At 37.8% G+C, this 25705-nt stretch overlaps 1 protein-coding gene across 7 annotated transcripts in view; it reads left to right on the plus strand.

Annotated features, from left to right (window-relative positions):
* HIPK3 (homeodomain interacting protein kinase 3) overlaps positions 1–25705 on the plus strand; it is a 100891-nt gene that overhangs the window by 68086 nt on the left and 7100 nt on the right. For 4 of the 7 annotated variants that reach the window (XM_009186339.4, XM_009186340.3, XM_003910062.5 and 1 more), the window contains 12 exons: positions 4082–4205; positions 12658–12777; positions 14334–14420; positions 14928–15112; positions 16550–16709; positions 17467–17590; positions 23131–23252; positions 23461–23585; positions 23684–23845; positions 23998–24060; positions 24354–24650; positions 24978–25118. In XM_009186339.4, the coding sequence (XP_009184603.1) occupies positions 4082–4205; positions 12658–12777; positions 14334–14420; positions 14928–15112; positions 16550–16709; positions 17467–17590; positions 23131–23252; positions 23461–23585; positions 23684–23845; positions 23998–24060; positions 24354–24650; positions 24978–25118 (1710 nt within the window). The remainder of the gene's footprint in view (positions 1–4081; positions 4206–12657; positions 12778–14333; positions 14421–14927; positions 15113–16549; positions 16710–17466; positions 17591–23130; positions 23253–23460; positions 23586–23683; positions 23846–23997; positions 24061–24353; positions 24651–24977; positions 25119–25705) is intronic. The other 3 variants (XM_009186342.4, XM_009186343.3, XM_009186344.4) reach the window with 1 other exon arrangement.

Below are 25705 nucleotides of genomic sequence, written 5' to 3' on the forward strand. Positions count from 1 at the left end.
TGTGAAATGAAATGTAGAAACTTTTGGGAAGCTAGTTGTGGCAGCTGTGAAAGTATGCCACTCAGAATCCCCTTCAAGAGAGTCCCCTGTATGGAGCAGCTGGCTGCGAGCCTCCAGCTGCTGCACCTTCAGATGTACTGCAGTGCTCAGGCTGAGGCCATACTTCCTTTGGGCTCCTTCCCACCAATGACCAGGCAGAGCGGGGGGCACTAGAGTTGGACTATTCTTGCTTGATGGGAGGTTCCTCATACAGATAATGTTTGTTTAGGGACTTGGTATTGGCCCAACCGAGACTTTCTCGTAAGTGCACTGCTGTGAGAGGTTCTTTGTACCCAACTCCTCCTTTGCCTCTCTTCTTCCACCCTCAGACCCTGCTCAAGTTTCTCCTCACTTCCTTCTGCTTCCTCCGCCTGTATGCTGCCCAGGCATCTTCCCCAACCAATTTCTGGCATATCTAATTTGATTCTCAGAGAATCTGAACTAATGCAATAATAGATAATGAACTTGTATAAAACTCCCAGTTAAAACTCTTTTGTATTTTAAAATGGGAAACTTGAATTTGCTTCTGTGAGTGTAACTTTTGTATCTTAGATTTTATGTTTGAGTGGCTATGTGCAATTCCTGATCAAGATTTTGTAAAGATGACTCTATATTCTTGTTGTCACCATCAGTTAGAAACTTGACTTATTCATTAAATGGTAGCACATGGCAGAAGGAATTTGTTGCTCTTTGTCTGACAGAAACTCTTTTCTTACCATTAACAGAATTAAAATGGTTTCAGTCTCTTTAAATGGTATATCTTAGGTGCTGTTATTCTGTTACTTTTCTTTCATTGCCAAATGTGATACTGAAAATTTCTACACCAAAAAATTTCAAATCCTATGAAGAATTTTTCATATTAAATATTTCAAAATAATAATAAAGCTTTTATACACACAGTAATAGGCATATCATTAGTCTTACTAATTTTTGTTTCACATTCAGATTAGTATATGGTTAACATTGGTAGTGAATCTCATTTCCATGCCATACTTTCAAAACTGCATTTTTGCTTTGAATCTTTTTTAGTATAGGTTAATATATGCCCTTTATAAACTTTTGTGCCCTGTTCTCTTTCTTTCTGCCTAGACTTCTGTATTTGAAGGCCTAGTTGAAACCCAGACTGCACTCTGATACTTTTCTTTGTGTGATTCAACCTATGTTGAAATGATTTATTTGAGAAATGTTTACTGAATGCATATTCTTTACAAGGTCCTGGGCACACAAATAATGAACAAAAAAGGGATAAGGTCTCCATCTTTGATAGCTTTTTTTGGTACAATATTGTGAATATACAGGATTAATAACTTAGTACAGCTTACTTTTTTTCATCTTTCTACAACACATTTTAGCATTTGATTATACCTAAATATAATTCATGTGTATACATCTATACAGACACTTGAATATTTTGTCAAAAAAATGAAAACCTCTTATAACCATGTTTTGAAGATCTTTTATACCTCATAGAATCTCCCCATGGCTCTTAATTGTTTTCAACAAATGCCTGTGGATTGGTTAAGGTTCTACTGAATCTTAAGTATTAATTACAGCAGAGATGGGGCCAAGAGTAGAATATTTACTGGGCAGACCCCAAGTCTGTGGTAGAAGACAACTTGTTTATTATCTTCTGAATTTCCTTTGCCAGAAGAGTTGTAGGGAGGACATGGGATGGTCCTGGCATTGGTCTAACTTCTTGAGTGTAGGGCTTTGGTTCTCAACTTTGGCTATATGTTGAAGCCACTCTTGATTCCTAAGCCTAATCCCCAGGGTTTCTGATTTAATTGGTGTAGGGTGTGGCCAGGACCAAATGATTGTAATGTACAGCCAAGATTGAGAACCACTGCCTTAGGAGATGACAACCCCCAGTCTCGGTTAAGAAATTAGCAGATTTATTTTACTGAACTCTAGATAATATATGTACTGAGAAGGTCTGGGAACCATCCCAATAGTAATGAGGTTCCATAGCTCCCTGATCTTTGTTTCAAAGGTCTGTTCTACACGAAAAGATACCGGAGATCCTCAGAGAAATAGCTGTTTCTAGGACTGGAGGAGGGAAAGAACAAGATGAGCCTGGAATATCTTGCTGTGTCAGAAAGCAAAGAAATAATCTGAGAATGATGAGGACATGTCAGAAGAACATAAAAGTCTGAGGGAGTTCTGACTGGTCAAATCTGGGATTTTTTTTTTTTTTTTTTTTCCCTCTGAAACAGAGCCTGGTTCTGTTCCTCAGGCTGGAGTGCAGTGGCACGATCTCAGCTCACTGCAGCTTGGACCTCCTGGGCTCAAGCGACCCTGCCACCTCAGCCTCCCAAGTAGCTGGGACTACAGGTGTGGACCATCACCCTGGCTAATTAAAAAAAAAAAAAATTTTTTTTTTTTTTTTGGTAGAGATGAGGTCTCATTATGTTGCCCAGGCTGGTCTAGAACTCTTGAGCTCAAGCAATCCTACCATGTTGGCCTCCCAAAGTGCTGGGATTTGGTGGCTCCCAAAGTGTGAGCCACTACGCCGAATCTGGGAAAATTTGAGAATCAAAATAAGTAATTATAGTCATGGATTATAACTCATTGAATAAAGTAGGAATCCTTTCATCTGTACTCATATGGGTAAATAAATGAAAAAAATGAAAGTTTGATAAGAAATGGATTATTTATATAGTTTCAAATTGAGATCCCACAAAATACTTAATTAGAAAGAGAAAAGGAGGAACTTAGTGGTGGAGAAATATAGCAGACATCATGTGATCAAAGTAAAAATTATTAGTAATGGAACATATCAGAATTGCATGCCTAATAAGATACAATGAGAAAACATGATGACTTCTGTGATATTCCTCTGAATCTAATTATGAGGAAACATCAGACAAACCCACACTGAGGGACGTTTCTCCAAATACCTGGCATGTAATCTGTTATGCAAAGGTCTTGGAAATCTAGACAAAACTTAGGAATTATTCCATATTGAAAAAGACTGAAAGAGATAGGACAACTAAATGCAATGCATGATCCTGAGTTGGATCCTTTTGCCAAGAAGGATGGTATTAGTATAATTGGCCAAACTTAATTGGAGTCTGAAGCTTAGATGGTGGAGATATATCAGTGTTCATTTCCTGATTTTGATGACTGTGTTGTGGTTATGTAGGAGAATATTCTTGTTTGGAGGAACTATAAAGTATACAGAAATTTGGCAAGTTATTCTCAAGTGATTTAGGGAAAAAATATGTACTGTTCTTGCAACTACTCTGTAAGATTGAGATTGTTTTAAAATTATACACACATGCACACACAAATCTAGGATAACTGTGATACGTATGACTTCTTTGGAATTACACAGCTGTACATGGAGTCTGTCTTAGAACATGAATGTTCTCAAGGGAAATCCATATGAAGGTGTAACATAATTTATCTAGGAATAATATGTTTCTTGGATTACATTTCCCAAATGACCAAATCCTTTTAGGTGCTAAAATGCTTTTTAACTATTTTGTTTTATGCTATATACTTATCTGCCTTTTAAGACAGAATACACTGAATTTAGTTTAATCTCTTGGATGACTAATAGCTCCAATTAGGTAAATATTTATTACTGTATTCTGAAGTAATATCTAGGTCTAGATTCACTTTTAGCTTTTGAGGGTTTTGCTTTGTTTTGGTTTTATCTCTCAATGTCTGGTTTTCAGTTCCGCTGATGTCATAGTATGTATTTAATAGTTTGCCAGTTCTCTTCCTGTTGTGTTATTTCTGATCTGCTATAGTCTTAAAAACAAGATCTATGTTTTTCAAAAAATGTTATGTTAATAAAGCTATGAGGAAACAGGATTACGGTGGAAGAGACTTTATTATAGAAATGTTGTACTCATAGTGCCCCTTTCAGATTAATTCAGGATTATGTCTAGGTTTCAAAGAGTTTTGAAATAGTGAAGAGTTCCTATACATAGAATGTGATACCTCTGTCATTTTACTAACTTCCTAGGATGCCAGTTGAAATTAGGTAATTTTAGAGAAAAACCACCCTGATTTTTGTTTTAATTTTAAATTTCAGAGCTCCAGAGATTATATTGGGGTTGCCATTTTGTGAAGCCATAGACATGTGGTCATTGGGATGTGTGATTGCAGAATTATTCCTTGGATGGCCGCTCTACCCAGGAGCCTTGGAGTATGATCAGGTAACAAATAATGATAATCTAATAGTATTGGTAGAAAGTAAAGAATAATAACAGTCTTATAGGAATGCATGGCTGCAAGTGTACAATACACTGGAAAGTCTTTTTAACATAAAGTGGCAGAACCTGGGATCTTGTAGAATTGATTTTGAAAACTTTTATAATGCTGAAGTAAGTTTTCATAAAGTTACAGCCTACAGAGTCTCAAAACCAGTTTTGTAAAATTATTGGGAAAATTTTATACTGTAAACATATAAAAGGTTGGATTGTGTCCTTTTAATTAATTGTGCTTTGCTTGGGTGACAAACTTTGATGATGTATGAAACGTCAGCCCCTCCCAAGGCATGAAAGCTCCTAAAAGGTGTTAAAACTTTTGGTCTTAAACCAACTGCCATTATTGGTGTTTTAAATACCTCTGTCACTTGAACCCTCCTCAGTCTTTTTAGCTGTTTTGAATGGTGCTGAAATTCTCTTTTAGCACTGTTTAATGATTCTCAGTAGAATTCAGCAAATTACCTTATTAAGCACACTTTTCATGGTAGTTTTCAGGTATATTCATTAGCCTTTCTATACTATCAAGCAATGTTGTTTGCTAGTAGTCTTAATTATTAATACCAAGATTATTATTTGGAGAAACTGCCATCATATTCATTATTCTTTGAGTATCTTTGAGATAATGTACTCAAATCATTCTAATAGAAAATGCTAGTCAAAATCAACGAAGTAGTTACATTAATTTTGTCATTCTGAGTAGTATTTTTATTTAGGTGATATTTAACTTTCAAGGAAGAAAAAATAGAAAATAGAAGAATTTAAAGCACCTATTACATAATCGTGATTATAGCCTATTATCTAATCATGATTATATTAATCTAATCATGATTAGAGCTATTTTCTCTATCAAGAGGAATAAGAGAGGTAATTAATTTAGGTGACTTAAATGTTCCTGAGATGACTCTCATTTAATATTGATTATTAGATCAGATGTTATCATTTACTTTAATCTATTGTCATCATGAATCTTCCCTTTTAGGTTAGGTTTTCTATATTCTCCACCTTCCCTCCTCCACGTTCAGGATTCCACTGAGTTTCTGTAAAATTTTCCATACATTCTGTCGTCTTTCAGCTTTCTATCCAATTACTAGCTTTGATACAGGTGCAAGACTACTGTCAGTTCTAAACAAGTTAGTAATTGAATCAGAGTCCCGTAATCCTTTAGCTGTTGGAGTACTGAGGCACCAGTAAAATGCTAGAAATACAGTCTTGGCTTTGTAGATTGGTCTATGGCTTGCATAGTACCCTGGAGCAGGACACCCTCTAGTGGCAGTTTCAAGTTGATTTGTTACTATACTCGAGGACTTCACTGTTCATCTTGGACAACTGATATTAGTATTGAAAAGGACCCCAGAGATTACCCAGTGACTGCCCCCTTTTCATTTTATAAAGGAGAAAACTGAGGCCCAGAAAAATGAATTAACTTGTCAAAAGTCACAATAGTAATTTTAAAGACAAAGCTTTGACCAAAACTCAGTTTTTCTAAATTTTATAATGAATGTTTATTTTTTTAAACTAAACTTGGAACAGGTATTATCTGATCCAGATTGACAATGTTTTCAGGATGTATATTACCAAAGGGATTAAAAAAAGTCGTTGGCCATTGGCATATAGCATCAATAGTCTCACAGTGTTTTGTTTGTTTTGTTTGTTTGTTTTTCTTTTTTCTTTTGAGACGAAGTCTCACTCTGTCGCTCAGGTTGGAGTATAGTGGCGTGCTCTCAGCTCACTGCAACCTCCGCCTCCCAGGTTCAAGAGATTATTCTGCCTTAACCTCCCAAGTAGCTGGGATTGCAGGCACGCGCCACCATGCCCAGCTAATTTTTGTGTTTTTAGTAGAGATGGGGTTTCACCACGTTGGCCAGGCTGGTCTCGAACTCCTGACCTCGTGATTTGCCTGCCTCGGCCTCCCAAAGTGTTGAGATTACGGGCGTGAGCCACTGTGCCCCACCCACAGTTTAGTGTTTTAAAATATTTTACAAAATGCATGAATGCAAAGCAAATAAATTGTAGTGATTTTTGTGGGCATCTTTGTTTTGGCCCTAATCTGGGACTTTAACTCATTTTCAAGCATAGTATTTATTATATAGGCTTTGATAAATTTTGATAAATTTTTTTTTTCCTATCTTAACTTGATTTGGGACTTTCAAGTGCTTTTTTTGCACTTATTAAAATGTTCACATATGTTTTTCTTTTTTCTTTTATTTTTATTTTTTGAGACAGGGTCTCACTCTGTCACCTAGGCCGGAGTGCAGTGGTTCCATCTTGGCTCACTGCAACCTCTGTCTCATAGGTTCAAGCAATTTTTTCCACCTCAGCCTCCTTAGTAGCTGGGACTACAGGTGTGTGCCACCATGCCTGGCTAATTTTTGTGTTTTTGGTAGAGACGGGGTTTCATCATATTGACCAGGCAGGTCTTAAACTCCTGACCTCAAATGATCCACCCGCCTCAGCCTCCCAAAGTGCTGGGAATACAGGCGTGAGCCACTGCGCCTGGCCACATATGTTTCTCAAAACAACTTTAGTCTGTTTATTAATGTGTTTGATTTTCACAGATTTTCCCCATCTCCCTATATTATGATCATCTAATGTTAGGATGTGAAAGGGCCACCAGTAGGGTATGTCTCTCTCTCTTATGTGTTCCTTATTCCAGTAATCAGCTGCCTAGATATACTTGGACACCCCAATTGGGGAGTTCGTACTTTTTTTTAGACAGGGTCTCAGTCTGTCATCTAGGCTGGAATGCAGTGGCATGATCATAGCTCACTGCAGTCTTGAACTCCTGGGCTTAAGGAATCCTCCCACCTTAGGCTGTGCCCAGTAGCTGGGGATACAGGTATACACCAGCATGCCTGACTCATTTTTAATTTTTTGTAGAGATGGAGTCTCTTTCTCTGTGTTGCCCAAGCTGATCTCAAAGTCCTGGGCTTAAGTGATCCTCCTGCCTGGACGTCCCAAAGTGCTGGGATTACAGGTGCGAGCCACTGCACCTGGCCTGGCAGTTTTTTTCTAATTATTATTTTTTGCCTTACAGTGGCAGTGCAGTGGGCAATGGTATTATTAACTAATGCTTACTGAGCTCTTTTATGTACTAGGAACTGCTGTTAACACTTTATATTAACTCATTTAATGCTCGTAACAACCCTATGAAGTCCACACTACTATTGCCTCCACTTTATGGATGTAAACTAAAGAGTTCTTAACAGTAGAACTATAATTATCATATTCTTCTTTAGAAGACAGAGTCTTTCTCTGTCACCTTGGATGGAGTGCAGTGGCAGGATCATAGTTCACTATAAACTTGAACTTGTGGGCTCAAGTGGTCCTCCTGCCTAGGCCTTCCAAAGTGTTCCATGAGCCACCGCGCCTGGCCAAATTATTATATTCTTAAAAGGCAAATTTGAATCGCCAGGAAAAATATTCAAAGTATTTTAATTCTTCATTATGGGGTTTGTGTTCTAGCCCTTTAATCATATTTATCATCTCTTAAAGCCTTTCCAATGCCATTTTCTGTTTGGATTTTAAATTCTGTAAGTGGACACTGACCATGTTGAAAATTTATAATTTCATATTTTCTTGTTTGTGCATTTTATTTCTGTTTATATAGACATCTATATTTAGTGTGTGTGGTTAGGGAAGATCCTACCACCAATTGTTACAGTGTGTGAATCCCTTCCTGTCTTAATTGTAGATAAACTGTCTTATTAGTGTTCTATTTACAGGACTTATATGTACTAGGGAATTACCAAAAGTATTCTAGGGAATTAAGGACTATTTTATGGATGGATGGATGGATGGATGGATGGATGGATGGATGGATGGATGAATGGATGAATGGATGACAATAGTTGGTAAATGTTATTTCTCCCAAATGTTTGTTGGAGTTTAGATAGAATATTATCCAGAGCAACTAAGAGTCTGACTTTATATTCAAATTATATTTGGTAATTTCAAGTCTTATGTAAGAAAAATAAAGTTCACTATTTCAACTGCAGAGGAAAATAAATCTTTCAAGATTTCTATGTTTGTCAGGCTATTTAGCAAAGAGACCCACTCAAGCTGGCCCAAATAAAGGGGCATTTATTTATATGTATGGATGTATTAGGCCATTTGCATTGCTATAAAGGGATACCTGAGTAATTTATAAAGAAAAGAAATTTAATTGGCTCACAGTTCTGCAGGCTGTACAAGCATGGCTCTAGCATGTGCTTCTGGTGAGGGTCTTAGGAAGCTTACAATCATGGCAGAAGGGAAGGGGAGCAGGCGTTTCACATGGTGAGAATAGGAGCAAGAGACGGGGGAGATGGGCACCACACACTTTGAAACAACCAGATCTTGAGAGAACTCACTGTTGGGGGAACAACACCAGGCCATTCATGAGGTTTCGGCCCCCATTACCCAAACACCTCCCACCAGGCCCTACCTCCAACACTGGGGATTATATTTCAACATGAGATTTGGAGGGGACAGACATTCAAACTGTATCAGTGGACTATCACAAGGATCCAAGAATGGAACTATAATATGACTGGGATTTGTGAAGTTTGGAATTGAAGGTGCTTTTCAAAGCAAGGCGACACTGGAGGAATTAACAGGTGTTGGTAGAACGTCACTGGTACCGGACCATCAGTGTAACTTGGCTGTTCTTCAAGTACCTTTGTCTATTCTGATCTGAGTTTCTGCTCACCTTACCTTTGGTTAGGTTACATGACCATAAAACTCCAGCTCTACCTATAACCCTTTAGCTCATCCCCCAAGAGTCATTGATATTTCTTAGTTCACATTTCTGACATAGTTAATCTGATTGACTTAGTTTTTTTTGTAGTTGAGTTCATGAGGCCAGTTTAGAATTATGTGTCAGATTCCCATTCTTCATTCACTGGAGATGGAGGAAGGCAAACATATGTATATATTAGGGGTTCTAGATGGAATATTTTTCTCTTCAAATGACTGGGCGGGCATTATGACAAGTAATAAACTCAGAGTTTCACTGGCCACTTTTTTTGTTTGTTTGTTTTTGTTTTACAGAGCCATCTTAACTCCTGAGGTACATTAATTGCTCTATTCTCTTTGCTTTTTCAGCACTTTGTTTTCTTCTTCACAATGGCTTATTAGCTTAATTGCAGATTACATGCTTAAACATTTATCTGTTCTACCGAATTGTGCTTTTGAAGATTGCCACCATATTTTATTTATCTACATGTCTTTAGCATCTAGCACATAATAGATGCTCTGTTTATTGAAATTGAATTGTTGATGGCTTTTCTGTCTGATGCAGCATCTGGGCAGGAAACTCTTAGTACTTTTTCCTTCCATTTTCCTGTTTCCTTGAAATAAGGAATTTAGCTACTTAGTGGGTGGGAGGTGGGGAGAAAGAGCAGCACTTTAATGAAATGAAGCCAGTTTATAATGTGGAAGTTTTCGTTGTCATTTTTTATAAAATTGGGGATACAAATGTGAATAAAACAGACTTATTGGAAGGCATACAATCTAGTAGGGAAAACAGACATGTAAAAAATTGTAATATAGTTATAATAATTATAAATGCATGTTCTAGGTGTGATGATAGCACAGAATAGAGTAATTACCTCTGCTTGACATCATCAGTGATGGCTTTATAGAGGAGAAGTTTCTTGAGCTGAGTCTTGAAGAAGGAATAGTAAAAGTTTGTCCTGTGAATTTGGTGAAAGGGGGAATATGTATGTTGGATAAATAGGAGTTTGAGAACAATATAGGAAAGAGAAACTGGCCCATGTGGTTCGACATGGTGCCAGATGGTGCCGAAGTACCAGGAGAATATAAAAGGACAGGGAATATATATAGTTGGAGGGCTTGTTTGCTAGGGTTAGAGGTCTGGAATTGACCCTCTAGGTCAGGGGTGTCCAGCCTTTTGGCTTCCCTGGGCCACATTGGAAGAAGAAAAATTGTCTTGGACTACACATAAAATACACTAAAATTAATGATAGCTGATGAGCTTAAAAAAAAAAAAATCACAAAAAAAATCTCATAATGTTTTAAGAAAGTTTACGAATTTGTATTGGCCCTCATGCAGCCCCTGGGCCAGGGCTGCTGGTTGGACAAGCTTGCTCTAGTCAGTAAAGGGTTATTAAGTAATTTTATACAAGTGACTAACAGATGCACATTTTGCCAGGATGTCTGGCAGTAGTGTCAATAATGAATTGGGGGTGAGCGGGTAAGGACATTAGGAGAGACTGGAGGCAGGTAGAATAATCAGGAGGCTTGTGAAATTGTATAACTCAGAATTGAAGAGGATCTGAGGTAGGGATGGAGAGGAGGGGACAGTTGTGAAAAATGTTAATGAAGTAAAATTGTTAGGCTTTTGGATGTTGGGGGAGCATGATGAGGAAGAGGTATAGGGCATCAATTTCAGGTTTCTGATTTGAGTGGGTGGTGTTGCTATTAACCACAGGAGGAAAATACATAAGGATTAGCAGATCTGGGGGCAAATCAGTTTAGGATATATTCAGTTGGAGGTACTAGAGTCACCCAGGTCGCAAGTTTCAAAAAGTGGTTGGGTCTGGAGCTCCAGAGCTAGAGCCAAAGATTGAGACACAGATTTAGAGATAAAATTGTGGGCACTTATGACTTGTAGAGGGAAAAAAGACAAGACTCTGGAAAGCAGTGTCATATAAAGAACAAACAGGGGAACACAGTGAAAGACTATCAGGAAGTAGAAAGAGACCCAGAAAAGAATGGTGTCGTGGAAACTGAATGAATGGTTTTTATGTAAAATGGTAGTAGCCATTAGTATCAAAATAAGGATTTATATGTGATTATTAAACGTGTCTGTTACTAACAGGCCATTACTTATCTTAGTACCATATCATGAGGGTGATGAGAGTAAAATTCAGATTGCAGTGTTGAAGTGTGTTGAAGTGTGAATGGGAAGTGAAATAATATAGGCTACTATTTTAAGGGTGAGACGAGAGAGTTAAGTAGTTAAGGGAGGTTTACTTTTTTTTTTTTTAGGATAGAAGATATTGAACATTTTTGTATTTGGTTGGGAGAGAGCTCAGAGGGAGGAAGAAATAGAAGATGCAGAAGAGGATGGACTAATTGATGGAGCAGAGTCTTTGAGGTTTAAAAAAAAAAGTCTTTGCATTTATTCTCATACAGGTTAGGGGAGTCAAGTTTTAGTAAGAAGGAAGGATGGAAAAACAATTTTAGCCCCCAGAGATCTCTCTCTTTTCTGAGCCCCTGTTTATCCCCCATGTTTCCCACTCATTAAGTGGGGGAATCAATATTTGAGGGCCTACTGTGTACCAGGCACTTTCATGGGCTCTGGGGGTATGTAAGTAAACAGAAAAGTCCTTCTGTTCATGGAACTTAAGAGTCTCATGGAGAGGTAAGAAAATGGAAAATAAATGTATAGAATATTAGATAATGAAAAGCACAGTGGAGAAAAATATAGCCAGGAGGATGGTGGGTGAGGTACTGAGAAGGGCAGAGTTTGCTGTTATTTATTGATGGGTCATGGAAAGCCTGGTCAGTAAGGGAACATTTGAACCAAGAGCTGAAGGAAGCAAGAGAGCCATACAGATATCTGAGGAAAGAATATTTCAAACAGAAATATTAAGTTCAGAAGCCCTGAAGCTGGAGTTTTTTAGTATCACCCTTGGGAGAGCCCATCAGCTACCATGCCTCTTCCCCTAGAGACACAGCTGTGTATATATCAGTGTCTCAAAAAAGTGTTCCCTCCAAACTCCCACCATAGTAATTCACCCAGTCTTTATCAATCTAAATCTCTTTTGAATTCATTCCTTTCTCTCTATTCCCATTCAGTCTCTCAGTTCAGACCCTCTTCATCTCTTCTCTGGCCTTATCCCCTCACCCATTGTCAGACATTACTTTAAAATGTAAGCTGTCAATTTCCTGCTGAAATTTGTCCAGTGGTTTCCCATTATTACCTCCTGGCATCTAATCCAAAATTCAGCCCTTTACCTGCTAGTTCAATTTCATCTCTTAGCATTCTCTGTTAGTGACCCTCTGTACTTTCAGTGTTTGAATGTGAGGGTATTCTCTCTTGATTTTCCATATTTGCACATACTATAACCTTAGCATAGTTTTCCCCCCCACCCTTCCAGTGCAAACTCCTGTTATTTTTCTTTTAACACCAAACTTGAGGACCACCTCTTCTAGAACTATACCTGATCACAATTACTTTAGGTATGCCTTTTCTGTCTGTCAAGCATGCTTTTATTATGATACCTATAATTCTGTATTATAATTTTTTCCATATATGTTTTCCACTGGACAATGCATTTCTTGAGGGCATAGACTATGTATTTTCATACCTGACCTAACATACAGCCTGGTGTCTGACTTAATTGTTCTGTCACATGAAAGAATAAACTATTCTGTTCTGTAAATTATTTTTCAGATTCGCTACATTTCTCAGACTCAAGGTTTACCAGGAGAACAGTTGTTAAATGTGGGTACTAAATCCACAAGATTTTTTTGCAAAGAAACAGATATGTCTCATTCTGGTTGGAGATTAAAGGTAATTCATTAAAAAATAGAATATTTAGAAGACTAGTTTTCTAAGATGCCTCATATGCATGGATAATACCTTCCATATCTATTTATATTTTACTAAATTACTTCCTTCTTTTGAATTTTCATTTTTGGCCCTTCTTTATTTTATTTTTATCAATTTTTTTTTCGTTTTTATTTTTTGAGATAGAGTTTCTCTCTCTCGCCCAGGCTGGAGTGCAGTGGTGCCAACTTGGCTCACTGCAACCTCTGCCTCCTGGGTTCAAGCGATTCGCCTGCCTCAGCCTCCCAAGTAGCTGGGACTACAAACTTGCACCACACGCCCAGCTAATTTTTATATTTTTAGTAGAGACAGGGTTTCGCTGTGTTGGCCAGGCTGGTCTTGAACTCCTGACCTCAAGAGAACCGCCCGCCTCCGCCTCCCAAAGTGCTGGGATTACAGGCGTGAACCACCATGCCTGGCCCTGTCCTTCTCTCTCTCTCTCTCTTTTTTTTTTTGAGACGGAGTCTTGCTCTCTTGCCCAGGCTGGAGCGCAGTGGCGCGATCTTGGCTCACTGCAACCTCTGCCTCCCAGGTTCAAGCGATTCTCCTAACTCAGCCTCCCAAGTAGCTGGGTTTACAGGTGCCCGCCACCATGCCCGGCTAATTTTTGTATTTTTAGTAGAGACAGGGTTTCACCGTATTGGCCAGGCTGGTCTTGAACTCCTGACCTTTTGATCTGCCCGCGTTGGCCTCCCAAAGTGCTGAGATTACAGGTGTGAGCCACTGTGCCCAGCCCCCTTTATTCTTTAAGAAGAAAGTCCTCTTAGAATAACTTCACTTACTCTCTAATTCCACAACATAATTATTAATTCATCTTAAATTTTAAAAAACATTTATGTGTATAACTATATTTGTGTTGTGTGTTTATCTTCTCATTTCTACATTATTACACTTTATAGGACAGGGATTGAATCTGACCTCTTACTACATATCCCAAGTGTGCTAGGATTTTTGGGGGAATCAGTAAATCCTCAATAATTAACTTCATAAACAGTTATTTTTTTTTTGAGACAGAATCTCCCTCTGTCGCCAGGCTGGAGTGCAGTGGCGTGATCTCAGATCACTGCAACCTCCGCCTCACGGGTTCAAGTGATTCTCCTGCCTCAGCCTCCCAAGTAGCTGGGACTACAGGCATATGCCACTGCACCCGGCTAATTTTTGTATTTTTAGTAGAGATGGGGTTTCACCATGTTGACCAGGATGGTCTCGATCTCTTGACCTCGTGAACCACCCACCTCGGCCTCTCAAAGTGCTGGGATTACAGGTGTGAACCACCATGCCAGGCCTAGTTATTTTCTTTATGGGGTTTGTTACATTTGTAATTTTTTTCTTGGCCTGAACCAAGCACTTCTCATTTTTTTTGTGTATACTTTAAAAAAATACGTTTTGATAGTTTCTCTTTTGAAATTACTATTTGTCTTAGAATATTTAATATATTAGACTAAATGTGCCAGGATTAAAGAAATTTGCATATTGTGGATAATAATGTATTCTTTTTTCCCTTTGATATATGCAATAAGACATTGGAAGAGCATGAGGCAGAGACAGGAATGAAGTCTAAAGAAGCCAGAAAATACATTTTCAACAGTCTGGATGACATAGCGCATGTGAGTACCATAGCCACATTTGTTAATCTGGTATGCTTAGACGGTAGACCTGAATGCCAAGGGGCCCAAAACATGTTACTCAGTTTTTAAATGGCTACAGAGTCCATGCTGTTTTTACATTTTTCAAATGAAACTGATTCTATTTTCAACCTTTCAGGAACTAAATTGCATTTGTCATTATGAAAATTTTAATTTACCTATTCATTCTTTAGTAAAAAAATGTTTGCTTTGAAAGGAAAAATCCTAGCCAACAGATTTCTTTTCCCTATATTTCGCTAGAAACGGATATTTGTTTAATTTTTAAAATCTTCTTTTATGCTTTGAATCCTATTTGGTACCTCAACACATTTTGAGGATTTAATATTAATTGTTCTTCTTTGTTTTAAGATAATCGTAGTTCCCTCTCCTCTCCTGTGTTGTGATTTTTGTTTTCTTTTTTGACTGTGGAATTTATACTACTCTCTCTGGCTTATTTTTACTTGATGGCTTGAAATTTTGATTTCTTAGGTGAACACAGTGATGGATTTGGAAGGAAGTGATCTTTTGGCTGAGAAAGCTGATAGAAGAGAATTTGTTAGTCTGTTGAAGAAAATGTTGCTGATTGATGCAGATTTAAGAATTACTCCAGCTGAGACCCTGAACCATCCTTTTGTTAATATGAAACATCTTCTAGATTTCCCTCATAGCAACCAGTATGTTACTTTAAGATCTTTTAAAGTGTTTCTAAAAACATAATAAGTCTATAGAAAATCACTGCATCAGAGAAATTACTTTTCTTCATTAAATACAAGTAACCTGAGTAAAAAGAGGCTAAGCTAACTTGACCAAGTTCATATACACCAGTAACTGTCCGGAACTAGAACTGAAGTCTGAATTGCAGTCCAGTGTTCCTTCTCCAAAATGCGATACTAAAAATAAGACTGAGTGGTTTTGCTTTTATTATACATGACTTTCTTATCTTAATAACCAGGCATATATAAAAGGAAATGCTAACAGTTTTCTCTTTCAGGTCACATTTCAGTTTTCCCAGACCGTAGATTCTATCATATTTTGAGTCCTACAACTTCCCATTTTACTTTTTTTTCCCCACAACTTTTGCTTTCCTTTTCCTCTTTTTCTCCTGCATTGTGAAGGAAAGGAGGTTTTTCATGGGTCAGTAGATTATAGGTTGGTAGGGAAGAATATATACTAACATTCCAAAGGCCTGTAATATTACAAATTCTTTGTATTTTCTTTGTTTGTTTGTTTGTTTTGGAGACAGGGTCTTGCTCTGTCAGTTGCCTAGGCTGGAGTGCAGTGGCACAATCTTTGCTCACTACAGCCTCTGCCTCACAGGCTCAAGTGCTCCTCTCACCACCTCAGCCTCATGAGTAGCTGGGATTACAGGCATGCGCAACCGTGCCTGGCTAATTTTTTGTAGAGATAGGGTTTCACCATGTTGCCCAGGTTGGTCTTGAACTCCTGGGCTCAAGTGATCTACCCACCTTGGCCTCCCAAAGTGCTGGGACTACAGATGTGAACCACTGCACCCGGCCAAATCTTACAAATTCTTTGAGCCTCAGACATATTTTGGGAGATGAAGGGAGTAAATTTAAGTGACTTAAAACAGCTTCCTTCAGTATTTAAAAAGACAAAATGAAGAAGGCATAGGAATGAACCCAATGTTTATCATTGTAAATTGTTCTTAAAATTTACATTTTTCTACAACCCAGTTAGATTTTTCCCCTCAAACACTTAAAATGTCCTAATGTTTTTCATATACAGTCACTTTGAAAGTAACACGATAGCAACTCTTTGGTACTGTTAATTTAGTGGTGTGGAGATCTAGAAATTTAGGAAAAAATTTTTCGCGTAGGGGGTCGTAAAATTATTGCATACTAACCAAAAATGCTTACTATCGTTTTACTGTTTGAAGAAAAATACTGCAGAATGTATACTTTTACTTGCTTTGAAACTTAATCTTTTCTGGTAAGATTTCCTGTTAGAAATATTACTGGAAAGAAGCAGATTAAGTGCAAATCATAGGATTTTTTTCTTTTAGGAATCATTTGTTTTATTTTGTCAATGTACCTCAGTTTAAAACTAAGCATTTAGAATAATATTATAATACCTTCACTTTTGTTTTACAGCGTAAAGTCCTGTTTTCATATTATGGATATTTGTAAGTCCCACCTAAATTTATGTGACACAAATAATCACAACAAAACTTCACTTTTAAGACCAGTTGCTTCAAGCAGTACTGCTACACTGACTGCAAATTTTACTAAAATTGGAACATTAAGAAGTCAGGTAAGAATGTGTAGTAATTAATAACTTAGGGTCTTTTTTTAATGATTGCTTATTTTACTTTTGATATATACAGAAGTTTGGTGTCAGTTAGAATGTACAGTGCTAGTGAGGTCTTACTATATCTGTTTTACCAAATCTCTTAAAATTTCGAGGTATAACAATTGGAACATATCTACTCAAATTCATTGTTTTTCCATTCCTCTCTTCATTCTCTAAGTATCTTCCATCTGCCCTTCTATGCCATAACTCTACCAAAAGTAGAGGTCAGTAGAATCAGTTTTTAAATTTTAATTTTGGCAGCTTGTTTTTGTTCTCATTTTCTGGGTACTTTTTTTTTTTTTTTTTCCCTGAGACAGAGTCTCGCTGTGTCTCAGGCTGGAGTGCAGTGGCGCAATCCCAGCTCACTGCAAGCTCCGCCTCCTGGGGTCATGCCATTCTCCTGCCTCATCCTCCTGAGTAGCTGGGACTACAGGCACCTGCCACCGCGCCCGGCTAATTTTTTGTACTTTTAGTAGAGACGGGGTTTCACTGTGTTAGCCAGGATGGTCTCCATCTCCTGACCTCATGGTCTGCCTGCCTCAGCCTCCCAAAGTGCTGTGATTACAGGCGTGAACCACTGTGCCTGGCTCTGGGCACATTTTAATTGTAGAATTATGATCTTAAGAAATGTGTTTGAATTCTATTTATACAGCATGTGTATTTCATTTAGAAGACTGCTCTGTCTAATGTGCTCTGTATAATGTGCTGATTGTTTCAGGCATTGACCACATCCGCTCATTCAGTTGTGCACCATGGAATACCTCTGCAGGCAGGAACTGCTCAGTTTGGTTGTGGTGATGCTTTTCAGCAGACATTGATTATCTGTCCCCCAGCTATTCAAGGTATTCTTTTATTTAAATTTTGCTTTGAATCTAGGCATGCATTATTTTAAAATAAGCTTAGGAATCTATTCATTAAATATATTGTATAATTTTTGCTGCATTTAGTGCTACATTTGAATTTGATTTAACCTGTTCAGACCAAGCGCAGTGTCTCTCGCCTGTAATCCCAGCACTTTGGGAGGCTGAGGCGGGCGGATTACTTGAGGCCAGGAGTTTGAGACCAGCCTGGCCAACATGGTGAAACCCCGGCTTTCCTAAAAATACAAAAAATTAGCTGGGCAAGGTGGTGTGCGCCTGTGGTCCCAGCTACTCGGGAGGCTGAAGCTGGGAAGTGGAGGTTGAAGCTGGAAAGTGGAGGTTGCAGAGAGCCGAGATTGTGCCACTGCGCTCCAGCCTGGGTGACAGAGTGAGACTCTGTCTCAAAAAAAAAAAATATTTAAGCTGTTCAATAAGCCTTTAGACCAGTGACACTCATTTCTTGACTGGAACTCCATTACAGTCATCACTAACAAAATGGGTCATATGACAATTGTATTTCCTGTAGAGTGTAAAATGATAAAATACCTTAATAGGAATGATTGAACTTGGGAAGCTACAAGTTGGCCTATGCTGGGTATCACTGTTTTAGACATTTGTCTACCAATACCAAACATTAAAGTGACTGACAGCTCAGTTATTTAAAATTTTGGTCAAAAGAGTTTTGTCCCAAAATACTAAAGTCTTTATTGATAGCTTAGGTAATAAATAATGGATTGATTTCAATTAAATTAATGTCCCTTCATTAAATAAAAATAGCCAATTAAATCCTCAAGTGGAATGGTTGACAGAATACCTTTGAAGAGGCTATACATTCTTTTTTTTCTTTCTTTTTTTTTTTTTTTTGAGATGGAGTTTCGCTCTTGTTGCCCAGGCAGGAGTGCAATGGCGCGATCTCGGCTCACTGCAACCTGCAACCTCTGCCTCCCTGCAGCCTGCAACCTCCGTCTCCCGGGTTCAAGCAATTCTGCCTCAGCCTCCCGAGGAGCTGGAAAGCTGGGGTTACAGGCATGTGCCACCACGCCTGGCTAATTTTGTATTTTTAGTAGAGACTGGGTTTTTCCATGTTAGTCAGGCTGGTCTTGAACTCCTGACCTCAGGTGATCCACCTGCCTCAGCCTCCCACGTGTTGGGATAACAGGCGTGAGCCACCGTGCCTGACTGGCTATACATTCTTAAACTAGGAAATCTCTTAATGGTTCCTAGAGAATCATAGCATCAAACCTCACTACTGGAATAACTGGACTAAAACCCTACTTCCTAAGTCCTTTCCTGAGATTTTGTCCTTGCTAAGCTTTAACATCTAGTTAATGCAAGAGGTCAATTACAGATGGGGCCCTAAACCAACATGTCCAACTTAATGGTGATACTGTACAGAGTAAATGAGAACAGTTGGTGCTAAGTCAGGACACCAGGAATCTAATTCTGTTTCCCCTTTTTACTGTATCATTGTAGACTAGCCTGTTTATTTATTTCAGCCTTAGTAAAAGGAAATAGACTGAATAGATAATATATTGGCCATTTCCAACTCTAATATATTTTGATTCTGAAGGATTATTTGATTTTTTTTTTTTTCTTTTAAGTGTGTCTTTTTTTGAGACAGTGTCTTGCTCTGTTGCCCAAGCTGGAGTGCAGTAGCACGATATTGGCTCACTGCAACCTCTGCCTCCTGAGTTCAGATGATTCTCATGCCTCAGCCTCCTGAGTAGCTGGGATTACAGGTATGCACCACCACGCCTGGCTAATTTTTGTATTTTTAGTACGTACAGGGTTTCACCATGTTGGCCAGGTTGGTCTCGAACTCCTAACCTCAGGTGATCTGCCCACCTCAGCCTCTCATAGTGCTGGGATTACAGTCATTAGCCACTGCACCCGTCCTCTGATTTTTTAATTTTAAGCATTCAAGCAACTCTAAAACTTTTTTTTGTTTTAATATTTCCCACAGTACCAAATAAAGAACCAAGAATATGTTTGTTGACTTGATTTGCTGGTAATAAGAGATGTGAAAACAGGTCACATCTTCAGTTACTGTTGTTCTATCAGGGTAGCTTTATTTTCATTGTTGACTCTGAAGGTGAAATTGTGACCCAGTGGTCACAGTGGTGGTCTGTGAGTATCTGTAACAGTGACATTTTTATTACTTTCCAGTAATAAAAATGCCCACATCATTATAGTGTTAGCAATAATAGATGCTAACAGTGTGATGCTGTTGTGTTTTTCAGTTTTTTCCCCCAAGTGTTTATTATAAGAATTTCAAACATACAGAAAAATTGAAAGAATAATATGTTTTCTACCCTAGATTCAACAGGTATTAATATTTTACCATATTTGCATCATCAATCTACCTACCTACTTACGTAGTGCACATACATGTACTATTTGAAATTAAATGGTAGATTTTATGACACTACTTCTAAATACTTCAGCATGCAAGATTGGTGCTTTTTAAAAATATGTTTTTTAATCACTTATCACTTGCGTTACCTTGACAAATGCATTTTCACTTAAATTTATAATCTACACTAACAAATATGTTCTTTGGTTCTAGTAATCCCTCCCATGTACCAAAATCAGTTTTAGGGTCACCACTTATACTGTGGTATATTTCACGAAGATTTGGAATAGTAGGTTTTTTTTTCAGAGCCTAGCTTCTGTGGCAAAAACTTAAGAGACTTCTGAGACACGTTTCTAAACAGCATTGAGCATCATTCTTAAAACATTTGAATGAGGTTAGAAAAATCTTTCGTCTTTTTATATGGCTTATAATTGATGAAAAGTTAAAAACCTTTTTGTACATAAAGTAACAACTATATCAGTGGTTTATAATATGGGATAATTGAAAGAAAAGAATTACTATCACAGACTCATTAACCCACTAAATGTCATGAACAGCACTTTTGAATTAGAATTACTAGTGAGAAGAAGCACAATATGTTTTAGCTTATGTAACAGGTGCAGTTGCAGCAACAGGCCAGGCAGGCTCTATAAATATGTTGTTTCTCATCTTAGTAGAGTGTCTGCCTTAGAAATGAAAGCACTCCCTCTAATCAGTCTTAGTATCGGACGGGTAGATGTTATGTAGAAATTGTAATGTAGAAAATTTCAGCATTGGGCTTCTTGCCCCTCCCCGTCATTTATCTCTTCCCTTCAGAATGTGCCGTTGCATTTTCAAGAAACATTTTAAAATAATTATTGGGCAGCTATTGGGGATAGTAATTATGGTACCATTGTGGTTTATATTTTAAAATAAACTTTATCACCTTGACTTAAAAATTTTACTTTGACGCTATCATGTTTAGGTAATGCATTTAATATATTTTAGATATTATAATATGTAAGTATAGGCATATAAATACTATATCCATAAGACTGTGCTTATTTTAAAAAGTAAGCTTATTTTTAAAAATCAGCTAAGCTTTTATTTGACATATCTGAATGTTTTATTTATTAAACAAGCTTTTAAAATTATTTAGTGACCTGAAAAGTTAGGTATTCATCCCCTCTAGATGACAATATTAGAGTAAAATATATTCCAGCAAAATTCTTTCCTGTTATACTAAAATAATATTCATAAGCTTTTAATGCCTTGTTCTCCAAGTATTAAAGCAAATATAATCAAAGATAAAGTTTCAGCTAACCTAAACTATACAAAAATTGAGATCTTATCCCACTATTGAATTTGATCAAAAATTAGATCTCCTGTGGAGAGAGTATATAGGAGAATTCTTCTCATCTTAAGGCATTGCTTGTGGAGAGAATTTACAGGAAATGAGATTTTTGTTGAGATTTGGAAATTTGCTCTGTCTGTTCATCCTTGTCAAAGTGAAGAGATTTTTTTTTTTTTCTTGAAGAGATTGTCTATATATTGCAATATATCTACACTGCCTGAGTGTGCTGATATTCCATGTCTTGGAGAATTGGATGATCAAGACAGGCTTTTTAGCAGAAGTAAGAAGATTTTTATTAAACTTGACTCATACCTGGCTCTTTAGGTGGAGCACAGAGAGTAGAATAACCTGGTAGTAAGATAATAGTCTCAGTGAAGAAAATAAACAGGCTAAAATGGACATTCTCTTTAGGATTAACACTTACATCTGTGAAATAGAAAATGTGAGGTTGTTTTACAATAGAGAAAGAAAACAATTGTAGTATTTTTCTCTTATGCCTGAAGAGAAAGATTCAACATCACATTTATCCCCAAATTGATTACATTATATTTAAATAATCTGCAAGCCCATGTTGAAAGTAACTGCTACAATAAAGTGGAATTATGAAGTGGTCAAATTATTTTCATTAATGTAATTTCTGATCTTCGGGGATGCCCCTGAAATCTTGTCAAAACTTTAAGTTGGAATGTGATACTACTTTGCTGTCTCAGAGTTCAGTATTATAAGACTTAATATTTGCAAGGTGCTTTGCAGTGAATCAAACAGCTATATTAACATTATAGTAACATTAACAGGATTAACATGTCTGGTAATCCTGCTTTCTAATTTTCCTAGTGGGCAAGCAAAATGGTAGCATGTTTGTTCTGGAGTTCCAGCAGCTCTCTGCTAAGAATACTAGTCAATTAAGCCACATTGGGGAAACCTTAGTTTTAATTATCAAATTAGGTAAATAGGTTAGTTTTGCCTTTCCTTTGGAGGCTGAAATGAGTGTGCCATCCCTGAATTTTCATCCATTATGTGAACCATTATGTCCATTAAATTATGAAGTTGTGATGTATTTCTGTTTTGGTGACAAGAGCATAAGATTCTATCACAGTTTTAAAGAAGAAGATACTAAGCATAGCTAAAAGTTTGTATCAAAAGAAGAACCTTTACCTGCTAGGTTGTCAGCATACTAAACCAGATTCTTCTTTCCATGTTCTTTATCATGGTGACTGAACTATTTAAAAAGGAAAATAAAGCTTCAATAGCAAACTTTGGAAAGAAGTTTCAAGAAAATTAAATGGTTCAACTTTGTAGTATGCATTTTGAAACAGAAAGGGGAGCTTTATAATAATTTTTGGAATGATGTATATCACAAGATAGACAAGGAGTACATCATTTTCCTAATGGATTGCTCAGTTAGTGTTATGAAAATTTTATGCAGAGAATGGCATTATAACCCCACAATCAAGGCTGGGTGTGGCGGCTTATGCATGTGATACCAGAAATTTGAGAGGCCGAGGTAGGAGGATCTCTTGAGCCCGGAAGTGCAAGACCAGCCTGGGCAACATAGACCCTGTCTCTACCAGAAGTTAAACAGATGAACTGGGCATGGTGGTATACGCCTGTGGTCCCAGCTACTCAGGTTGAGGTGGGAGGATCCACAAGTCCACGAGATTGAGGCCACAGTATGGATCATGCCACTGTGCTCCAGTCTGGGCAACAGAGCAAGGCCCTGTCTCAAAAAAAAAAAAACTGTCAGAATTTAAGCAGTTCTTGACATTTAAAATAATTGTATAAGTTAAATAAGAGGAAGATTTTTTTCTTTTATTTGATAACTATTCTGTTTCACAGGTATTCCTGCAACACATGGTAAACCTACTAGTTATTCAATAAGGGTAGATAATACAGTTCCACTTGTAACTCAGGCCCCAGCTGTGCAGCCACTACAGATCCGACCAGGAGTTCTTTCTCAGGTTGGTAATAATTCATTCCTTGCCATATATCAGCTTGTGCTGTTGGGAAATAATGAAAATGACCTGGATAGGGATTTAATCCATTTTGTAGGTTATGGACTTTAATGTTTATAATTGTTAGCTGTTACTTTAGATAGTTTTGAGTTTAGGATATGGTAAAGTTACTTATAACTTGTTATTTTCTATTGTTTTCCTTTGCTGCAAGCAGACGTGGTCTGGTAGAACACAGCAGATGCTGGTGCCTGCCTGGCAACAGGTGACACCCCTGGCTCCTGCTACTACTACACTAACTTCTGAGAGTGTGGCTGGTTCACACAGGCTTGGAGACTGGGGGTAAGCTGAAAACAAAAGTACTTTATGAATAGTTTGCAGACTAGATCTTGATTAAAGAAAGGTCTTGATTAAAAACATTGTTCTGAACTTCTCCCTAGGAAGATGATTTCATGCAGCAATCATTATAACTCAGTGATGCCGCAGCCTCTTCTGACCAATCAGATAACTTTATCTGCCCCTCAGCCAGTTAGTGTGGGGATTGCACATGTTGTCTGGCCTCAACCTACCACTACCAAGAAAAATAAACCGTGCCAGAACAGGTTGGTATTGGTGCTTTAACTTTCCTCTGCATTTTGAGAATCTTTAAAATGAATTTTGCATGTACACTAAAGGGTCACTCTGTTGTATTCAAAATGACCTCTTTTATACCTTTATTACAAACACTAAGCCAGCTCCCTTCTCGATTTCTCAGAGGTATTTTGGTAAAACTAATGGAATGGGAGCCAGGAAGAGAGGAAATAAATGCTTTCAGTTGGTAAGATTGTCTTTATTGCCCTTTTGATTTATTATCTACCTGTAATGTAGCAATTGTGGACATTCAGATAGCACATTTACCAAAAAGTGACTATTTAAAAGTATGTAAATGCAATCTACATGGATATTTCTAGAGCTATTTTATATTTCACAAGAACTCAAGATCTGTTGGTGTGTTATATTCATGAACTCGAACAAGTGAAGGTTCGCATTTTTTGGTTTAACAAGATACCTTAGACAACTGATTATACATATTTTGATTATAGAAATTATAAATTATTCCTTTGGTTGCAGGAGTAATTCATTACAGAATACCAATATCCCACATTCAGCATTTATTTCTCCAAAGATAATTAATGGGAAAGATGTCGAGGAAGTAAGTTGTATAGAAACACAGGACAATCAGAACTCAGAAGGAGAGGCAAGAAATTGCTGTGAAACATCTGTCAGACAGGACTCTGATTCATCAGTTTCAGACAAACAGCGACAAACCATCATTATTGCTGACTCCCCGAGTCCTGCAGTGAGTGTCATCACTATTAGCAGTGACACTGATGAGGAAGAGACTTCGCAGAGACATTCACTCAGAGAGTAAGTGCCAAATGCTGCATCCTCAAAGGATATAGGTGGCATCCTTTGGTGTGTCGAAAAACAACTTTCTGTGACTTATTCCTTGTTTGTCAATGTCCTTTGGAGTAAAACCTTTAAATTAGATAACCCAGTTCTAGACAGGGAACTTTCTAAATAGTATTTCGCACCATTATTATAGCATTTTCCCTGTATTTGTAAGCTTTACTTTTTGTCCATGTAGGTCATTCTTAACAGTTTCATATCCTTAATTAAAGAATACAAATTTTGACTATTTGGAGAGTATCTTCTCATATTTGACTCATGTTTTCCCCTTTTCTCTTCCACTAGATGTAAAGGTAGTCTAGATTGTGAAGCTTGCCAGAGCACTTTGAATATTGATCGGATGTGTTCATTAAGTAGTCCTGATAGTACTCTGAGTACCAGCTCCTCAGGGCAGTCCAGCCCATCCCCCTGCAAGAGACCGAATAGGTAAAATAATCTCAATAGTAGTGTATAATAAATAGTAAGTCTACTAAAAAGCCTACGATTTCTTTCTGTTAAATTAATAAGTACCTGCCGATTTACCACAGTGACTTCTATCTTGAACACAATTTTTGAACTAGATCAGTTTTTCTAAACACAGATTTGTCTGTTTGTTTGTTTTTAAGACAGGGTCTTGCTCTGTTGCCCAGGCTGGAGTGCAGTAGCATGATCTCGGCTCACAGCAACCTCTGCCTCCCAGGCTCAAGGAATCCTCTAGCCTTAGCCTGTTGAGTAGCTGGGACCACAGGTGCGCACAGCGATGCCCAGCTAATCTTTAAGTTTTTTTTGTAGAGATGGGATCTTGCCCTGTTGCCCAGGCTGGTCTTGAACTCCTGGGCTCAACCAGTGCTCCCACCTTGGCCTCCCAAAGTGCTGGGATTACAGGCGTGAGCCACCATACCCAACTAAATAATCTTTTTTTGCCGGGGGCTGGGTGGGAGGAGATGAAGTGTGGCTCTGTCACCCAGGCTGGAATGCAATGGCATGATCTTGGCTCACTGCAGCCTCCACCTCCCCAGGTTCAAGTGATTCTC

The sequence above is a fragment of the Papio anubis genome, chromosome 12 (genome assembly GCF_008728515.1).
Source record: "Papio anubis isolate 15944 chromosome 12, Panubis1.0, whole genome shotgun sequence".
Lineage (NCBI taxonomy): Eukaryota > Metazoa > Chordata > Mammalia > Primates > Cercopithecidae > Papio > Papio anubis.